The sequence below is a fragment of the Pyrus communis genome, chromosome 10 (assembly GCF_041283825.1).
Source record: "Pyrus communis isolate YQ-2024b chromosome 10, ASM4128382v1, whole genome shotgun sequence".
Taxonomy (NCBI): domain Eukaryota; kingdom Viridiplantae; phylum Streptophyta; class Magnoliopsida; order Rosales; family Rosaceae; genus Pyrus; species Pyrus communis.
In genome coordinates this window covers 30,946,300-30,955,149 of record NC_142574.1, presented here as the reverse complement: position 1 = coordinate 30,955,149, position 8,850 = coordinate 30,946,300, and the positions used below count along the sequence as shown (strand labels likewise).

At 35.0% G+C, this 8,850-nt stretch overlaps 1 protein-coding gene across 1 annotated transcript; it reads right to left on the bottom strand.

The window, feature by feature from the left end:
* Nucleotides 1-1,050: 1,050 nt before the first annotated feature.
* Nucleotides 1,051-6,309, bottom strand: LOC137728956 (uncharacterized). Its single transcript, XM_068467770.2, has 16 exons — nucleotides 5,823-6,309; nucleotides 5,307-5,402; nucleotides 5,061-5,177; nucleotides 4,756-4,791; nucleotides 4,433-4,543; nucleotides 4,154-4,237; nucleotides 3,960-4,078; nucleotides 3,626-3,727; nucleotides 3,141-3,257; nucleotides 2,981-3,046; nucleotides 2,433-2,499; nucleotides 2,227-2,280; nucleotides 1,965-2,060; nucleotides 1,763-1,783; nucleotides 1,613-1,648; nucleotides 1,051-1,471 (listed from the first exon to the last, which is right to left on the bottom strand). The coding sequence occupies exons 2-16, from the start codon at nucleotides 5,364-5,366 to the stop codon at nucleotides 1,328-1,330; spliced, it is 1,230 nt and encodes a 409-aa protein (XP_068323871.2). The 5' UTR covers nucleotides 5,367-5,402; nucleotides 5,823-6,309; the 3' UTR covers nucleotides 1,051-1,327.
* Nucleotides 6,310-8,850: the final 2,541 nt, after the last annotated feature.

Here is an 8,850-nt window from a genome sequence, read left to right as displayed (position 1 = left end):
AACCGAGAACTAGAAAATTCTTATCATAATGATTATTCTATTGTGAATAGGATTATTAATTAGAAACGTGATTTTTTTTTTTAATTTTTATTGTTAAAGAAAAGAGTATATTTAAAACTATTACAATAATTTAGGAAATGAAGAATTTTCAAACCTGAAACACATGGGTAGAAATCAACGTTATATCCATTAAAATATTGAACCACATATAAATTAGAATTGTTATTATGCAAATTTAAAGTAGAAATCCAGCAAGATTTGGATATCAAATTATCATGAGTTTGTATTACATGGAAGACAAGAAATCTTCATTATTAATATAAAAATAATAATACAAGACCAAAAACTAAGCACACAATTCTCGTACGCCTGAGCCATTTTCTCTCTTTATCGTCGCTTTCTCTCTCATCCACTTTTAAAATTAGCTTCACAACATATTCTAATATAATGATTAGACTAGAAGGCTAGGCACCAGCGGTCAAGACTTGATTTGATTATTTATACGAATACGCGCTAATGCGTTATTCATATGCTTCCAGAAGAATTGAGACTACATTTCTGCATTACATTTAGAACTCATTTGAATATGTTTTTAAAATAATTAAAAGCATTTTTGGTGAAAATGTTTTTAGAACCAATCCTTAATAAAAATACAAGTAAATTCTGGAAAAACACTTAAAGTGATTCCTAGAAGAAGCACATAACTGGTGCTTCTTGCAGAAAGCATTTTAAGTGCTTTTGAAACAAAAAAATATTTTCACTAAAAACACTTTCAGTCATTTTCAAAGCACATCCAAACAAACCCTATTCAGAAAAACAGCTCCGGATTCGAATCATAGAAGCAACTTTCTTGCAAAGCAAGAGTAAATCTATGTACAAAAGATGTTGCCCCGACTCTTGCAAAACTGGAAACCTTATTGGCTTAGAGTCTGTCATTTTTACGTTTATTAAAAGAAAAAAACTTGGATTCCAAGAAAAAAAGGGACAAAATTTACTGTTTATATTGTCACTGCCATCTTCAAGGTAACCATCTGGCGTAAAAAATGCATATGAGACCAAGCGTATACCATCCATATATGTAACCAACCACACCGACACATATCGAACTTACGAGGACCGCGGCCCGAACAAATATCGAACTTACGAGAACCGCGACCGGGCGGAGGCAAAATCTGAATTGCAAGGAACAAAACTTGTGAATAATTCAAATAATGAATTAACCATGGGTTCAATGAAACGCTACACAAACTATGGGTATAGACGAGATTGAGCGCCTCTGAATGAAGAGGCACTAATAATTTCAACTAGCTCGGCTAGGACTTGTAAGTTAAGAGCTCAAGTTGTCGCGTTTACGCTGTTTCCTGCGTTTTAGACTACTTTTAAATGGATCAGCCCAGTTCGGGTCTTCTTCTACTGCGTTATTCCACCGCTGTTTGAAGGTTATAAACTCCCGCGTTGACTGCCTCCTAATCTGCAAATGTATAACCCAATACATTGGAAATTAACGCATAGCTCAAATATTTGAGGAGTCTGGTAATATGTAGAGAGAGGATTGGCGATTTCGCGTGATAACTTTGGACATCTATACTACATATTGGACAGCAGGTCTCACCTCAATTCGCATGTCATGCCCTGGCGCAGCTCGTTTCTGTGTATCATTAACAAAGTCAACAACATCAAATTTAGAATGCTAGTGGTTGTCGAATCTTTTGATGGGGAAAACGAAGAAAACAAAAAGATGGCTATTGCTTGTGAAGTTTACCTTACTCTTCTTCTCAGGAACCTGGAAATAGGGAAAGAAAAATGGGAAATGTTAATCGTGAAAATAAGAAGAAAAAAAAACTGAGCCGTCGACAAGGATCAAATATGCATGTGCAAGAGATATGCAATGTTTATGGTTTAACACTTGCAAGCACGAGAACTTCCCTCTCTAGCAGACAAGGAATAGGCAGAGATTAACTAACCTTGTTTGTCGACGAACCACCTTCTCCCAAAGTTTGTATTCCCTTGTGAACAATATATTCACTATCAACAACTCCCACTTTCTTGGTACGGTCTCCCTACAAAACGCGGTACTCTAGTTATGGCCAGATGAATGTTATGTAAACTGACTCGGGATTATTGATTCGAATAAGCAATAGTCAAGCAAAAGCAAGAAATCTAAGCAATTTCTAGCAACCTAAAGAGGAAATTGATCCTAACAAGAACCAGGAAAGCAGTTCTTACCTGTGCACAATACCCAAGTCTCATGTCCAGACCCCATCCATGTACAAGATCATTCTGAACAAAAAAAAGCTGCTCCGTGAGGAATTAATGAAGATAATGTTTAACATAGTATTACGCATGGTAGTGGCACTCAAATTATTCAAGCGTAATGTTTTCTTCAACAATATATTATAGTAGAGGTGAACAGATTAAGATACAATGGCTACCTGTATAAGATGCCAAGTACAATGCCAGGCAGCTCTTGAAAAAACGGGAGCCATGCCTTCCACAAACCTGCATTTGTCAATTTAAAAGGCTAAGCAACAAGTCCTAAGGTCCATTCTAGAAAATGAAAAACTATATCCCAAAAAATATGCCGATTAGAATTCTTGCAATTCGGATATCAGATGACTCCTCGGAATGTTTGGTCTTAATTATTAACTTTTCTTCGCCTAGAATGACAATCGACAAAAGAACAGTGTTAGACTATTGAATAACAGTTACCCCACATCCTAACATTTGATCCTAAATTCAAGTTCCGGTACTCACAACCCCTCGATGCGAAGTTGAATTACACACGTATAGAGAGTCTCAGAATATAGAATAACTGTCAGCTCTCATCTTAACGGATTTTAGAAGCAGTGGTAAACCAAGAAAACATACGAGGCAGGTCAGACCTCACAGCTACTCATCACACAAGCAGCCAACAAATTCTTCAAACTTGGAAGGAATAGTTGTGTCTGTCATACATATTAATATGAGCATGACAACTCACCCGGTACATGGTGGTCCCTGACTTGCTTCTGTACACTTTGTGCTGCCTCTGGTGTCATAAACTCTTCTGCGAAGAGTGAAATCTTGTTATTAAGATAACAAGTGCTCAGAAAAGTAAATCAATAGACTTAAGATAGTTGTTTTGAAACCACCATATTCACCTATGAAACTTCTTATTTTTAGCACGAATTGTAATTCTATGATGTATATCTGTTGAATTTGGATGCAAAGCTGGCTGAGATATCTCCAGTCCCGCTTCTTTCACAATTTCAAGGTATCTGGGAAACAAAACAAAAATTTAAGTTACCGGCTATCAAAGCATTTATGGTCCAGAGAACAGCATGAAAATAAAACCATATGCTGCCTATGGGATCAAGTTAAAATGTTTAGACAAAATAAACTCTCTTAAACAATTTTCGGACAAGCTAACTAATGAAAATAATTTCAAACAGATAATCTTCTGAATTATACTCCTAAAAAGATGCTTTAGTACAAGAAAATGCAATGAGAAGGCAATGAACTTACATTCAATTGATATGCCCTCACACGTGTAATTATGAATAACTAACTAAAAACTACCCTGTTCAGAGTCAAACATAATCAGAGTATGTGTTGCATAAAGTGTCCTGGGATTCATTAAAATTACCTTCCTGGATGAAAATTCTCAACCCCCAAATCCTCATCCCAAAGGAATACGTAATCATAAATGGACACAATATCTGGATGTAGAAAGCGTTTCGCAAACCACCTGAAAATAAATCGTAAAAAATAGGTTGAAGGAAAGAGAGATGAGAAACAGAACAGAAAACCAGGAACAGCACTAGAAGGAATTGCCCCTTGGATAACTGCAACTGTGAGATTTTCAGTAGGAGCTTGCATGTTTTTTCATATCACGATCAAACGAGCACATCGCAGGCACTACATATATGTTATATATTCAAGCCAGATAAATGGAATCATAAGCAGAACGATTAACTTACCACTTTGTTTGGTTCTGGGCAACTATGTGTATGGCCTCGTTACTCCACTCAAGATCCCACCACCCATCAACATTCCCATCATAATGGAATAGGATAAAGGTAAAATTTTCTGGAAGAAACTGAAATGGATAAAATTAGCCCTAGTGTCAGTTGATGTCTTTTGGAACATAATAAGAGAAAAATGTATTACTCACCTTTCTCACAATAGCATCAACACTATCCTTTTGCTTGATACCAACCGGAATAGCCAGCAAGTTACGGTTGCTATAATCATCGACCTGAATCAGAATAACCACCCCAAATCACAAAAAGTGTCTATATCCAGTTCATAAGGAACAAACTTCACTTTACACATTGCGGTCTATGATCAGTAACTGAGCAATCATCTATCAATTTTCTATTAGTGAGGATAAGTTGATATGCAAGAAAGAACCTTAAAGGCGGTGCTAAGCACAAGATGATTAGAATCTTACCTTTAACCTTGAACTACTTGTCAACCATAGAGGCCTTTGCTCTAAATCTGACCTAGGCTGTATAATCCCACGAGGTAAACTGTCCAACTTTCTCGAAGTCGCAAAAATTTCCTGAAGCATCAGAAGAACCTCAGAATATAAAGAAGGAAGAAACATCAATCTGCAATGGATGATCCAATCATGAAAGACTTGCATACTGGACTAGTAATCTCCGTAATTTGGAAATCAACGGAAAAAGAGCTACTGAAGTCTTACTTTAAGGTATTATATAAAGGTAACAAAACATTAACTTGGCTACATGGACACGAGGATCAAAGCACTACCTTTGCTGTGTCAAAGGGATTCCACTTTGCGTCAATCTAATAAACGAAAGGAGTAAAGGACAATCAGTAGACTAACCACCAGGACAAGGAAAACAGCAATTATAGAATTATCATGATATCAAAAAGCCAGAAATAAATCAATTTATCAACGACTATGAGAACTCAGGGTCAAACTCAAACACAAAACAACAATAACGCTACTACTACGTTACTTTTGAGTTTCTGTTGAACCCGAGAAAAATTATTTCATTCGGCCAATCAAATGCAGTAAATTGTTATCATAATTCTTGTGTGTATGATGGTACCTCTGTCTGCTGATAAGCTTGATACTGAAAGTTGGTGGTTCTATACACAATGAATAACATTACGGTACATGCAACTCCCATAAATGACAGCTGCTTCATCTTGATTCCGCCTTTCCCCTGCACCGGCATCATACATTATTGAACGTGAGATGGGTTACTCAACAGAATACAAGCTTTTGGCTCCAACTCAACTGAATACAACGACAGAAACAAAAGCACAAAAGGGTAAGAAATTGTGGATCGTACCCCATCAGAAAAAGAATTCTTTTTCTTGAGCATCCATATCCATGAGTTTGGTGACTTCATGGACAACCAAGTTCTCTACTTTGTTTTCATAAGAAGCTGCATCAAACAAAAACCAATATTATTTGTAATTCCAACCAAATGCTACCAAGATATATAATCCACAAATTTACCAAAATCCAAGTTTGAGATCCAATTTATAATGATGCATCTTATTCAGAGTAAATGTCAAGAAAAGTTGCAGAACCCACCAAAATTTAAAGAAAATTATTAATGGGACTACATAAAGTTATGTTCTTTTCAAACTTTACCATCAATGGGAAAACCTCTACACAGAAATCAATCCAATTAGATCTTAATTAGGCAAAAATACTATAAACCCACATACAGAAAGTAAATTTTCTTTAAAATAACAACAATGAGAAAAAACAAAAATATTTCCTCTTTGTTTTTGCAGATATAATTGAAGAATCTTGAAGCTGACCAATGACTGAACAGAACCCAAAAGGGAAAACTCACCATGCAAACAATAAAACCTCCGGCCTTCCTCTGTGAATCTCCAAAAGAAAGCAAAACCAAAAGCAGAGATTCGCTGAAAGATCGAGCCTTGACGACCGTCGGATTCAACAGCTGAGGAAAGAAAATAAAGAAAGCCAGACACTCTCACCAAAGTGTCAGCCCAACCCAGAAGCGGCGACCGTAGGATTTGGCAAAATGGAAGAACACGCTTTTTAGAGAGAGAGAAAGTAGGGGGGAGAGAGAGAGAGGGGAGAGAGAGTCGAAAGGCGGATTTCAAGGGAGAGAGTCAGCTGCTGATGATGTAGTGAGCTATTGCATGCGCAGAGGAAGAATCAGAAATCCATGTACTTATAGGTTTTGGGTTCTGATTTTCCGCCGACGACGAGTGTCACTGTAGGAATCAGACGCGCGCGAACCTTCCGATCTCCGTCTGTCTGTTTCTTTTCTGTGTCCTATTTCCTAAATATCATGTTCCTTTTTTATATTCGTGAGATCTCAGACCAGGCACCCTTTTTTGTTTTTATTTTATTTAATTTCGTTTAATAAGAAAAACAAGGTTTAAATTTAATTACATTTTACACTTTTTGTGTTCGAGGGAATTTCTAGGTCATAATGTTTTAATTTTCTTATTTTACACCGTAAAATATTATATTTCATTAATTTATGTCATTTGTTGAATAGATTGTCTGATCATTTCTTAAACTATGTAATGATACTCTTATATAAGTTAACGTGTAAGCAGTAAAATTTTATAATTTAATAGATGATTATACTTTAATAGAAATAAATGATGTAAAATGAAACAATTTTAAAACTTCAAGATGCAAAGCGAATAAATTAAAACATTGTGTATCATTTTGATACTTGCCTCAAACTTAAAAAGGGTGAGATTAGCCAAAAAACCAACCAAGAATTTGTAAAAAAAAAAAAAAAAAACCCCAAAACCTATGACTGTGAAGTGTCGCCGTCTGTCCTTCTCAAAACACATCTTAGGATTTCTTGGGCGTTGCTTTTTTGCCATTTTCTTGCCTTATTGACCAAATCTATAAATCTTTTATTTATTTATTTTATCTTTTTATGGGTGGGAAAAATTTGTAACCAGTGGAATGAATTTATGTGATTTATCCAAATGATTTGTTATTTATTTTATAAGAACAAAGGTAATTTTGTTTTTGAGCTAAGGATAATGATGATGATTTCTTTTCTAAGGTAGGAAATTGGTTGAGAAGCTTAAAAGTCAACAATTTTGGAAGGTTTACACTCAGTTTCCACATTAAGTTTCTTCTTTCTTGGCTTTTGTTATGTTTGATTACCAGTTTAATCAGTAATGTTATTCATACCGTGTTTTTATACCACATTTCTATACCACTTTAGGTGATATCTGATGTGGACAATCACATCATTTGAGAAATTTGCAAAACTCAAGGAAATGAATAAGAAAGACTAGTCATATATCACAATCATCATTTAATTAACTAGTTTTTCTTAATTATTAGTTTATTAAATAATGAATTAAATTAAAAAAATCAGATTAATTCAAATGATGTGGCTATCTACATCAAATGTCACCTAAGGTGGTATAAAAATATGGTACAAAAACATAGTATGAATAGCATTACTATAAATTGTGATTAATGGATGATTAGTGGCATAGGATAGTTACCTAAGTGAATTACCTAAATTTTCACACACATTCAACCACTTGAGGTGACCAAGATAAGGTTGAAATGTTTTTATGAGTCTTTTCGGTCCTCAAAAATAAATAAAAATAAAAATTGTAAGGACGAAGCCACTGGCTAGTCTTCTTTGTAAAAAAGAGAAAAAAATGACACACACATCCTTAATTCTCTTAGCATTACAGTACTTTTACAACTAATGTCTTATTTGGAAGTGGTTTTTTTTTTTTTTTTTAACAAACGATATTATCTATACTAAAGGAAGGGGGATAGGCTTAGCCTTACAATGAGCTGGCAATAATGTGGTTCAAATTCATCTTTGGCGAGAATCAAATCTAAGACCTCACACTTATAAGTAAAGAAAAATATCACATATCGTAGTATTAAGTGGCTCATTTAAAAGCGTTTTTAAAATGAGTGAAAATGATATTGGTGACAATATTTTAAAAACCAATCTTAGTAAAAATTAAAAACAAGAATCCTAAAAATACACTTTAAACACATTCTACAATAATTTTTTCTGCAATAAACATATATCTTATACTTCTTCTAAACGAGTGCTTATACGTTACACTTGTGATACCTTAAACAACTTGTGAAGTTTAATCATGGTAAGGCATATAGAAAAGTTTGAATAGCTTTATTATTCTGTCAAATTTGCAGCGTGAAAAATATAATATAATATATCCCTACACAAAAAGCTAGAAAATTAAAAACGTGGCTCGCATTCACTAATTTTGGGTTGTTTTGTAAATACACGAAAGCATGGACCCATTAGGACAAAAGTCACTTTCCATTGCAAAAACACCTCTCAGATGCTTTGTTCTATACAAGGAGATCGTTGGATGAACTTGAAGCTGTGGACCAATCAGCTTCTTCCACCTTTCCCCCTCAAAAGCCGGACTGCCAACTATTTTTTACGACCACGACAAATCCGTGGTCTTTTTTATAATTACCGAACAATTAATCTAGCCAATTACCTTTTCAGCCACGGTTTACAATTTTTTTTTTTTTTTTAACAAATGATAAAAAATTTACATTAAATTATAAAAATGAAACTCTTTAACAAATTACGTTGCAGGCTGCCTGCTATGCTAGGGTTATTTTTCCTCAATAATTACCAATGTCATTGTAACATCCCACATCATATAAGGGAATGGATCATGTAAGCCTTATATGTATATTTTCATCTTTACCTAGCACGAGGTCTTTTGGGAGCTCACTGGCTTCGGGTTCCATGAGAACTCCGAAGTTAAGCAAGTAGCGCGCGAGAGCACTCCCATGACCCACTGGGAAGTTATCGTCTGAGTTCTTAGAAACAAAACCGTGAGGGCGTAGTCGGGGCCCAAAGC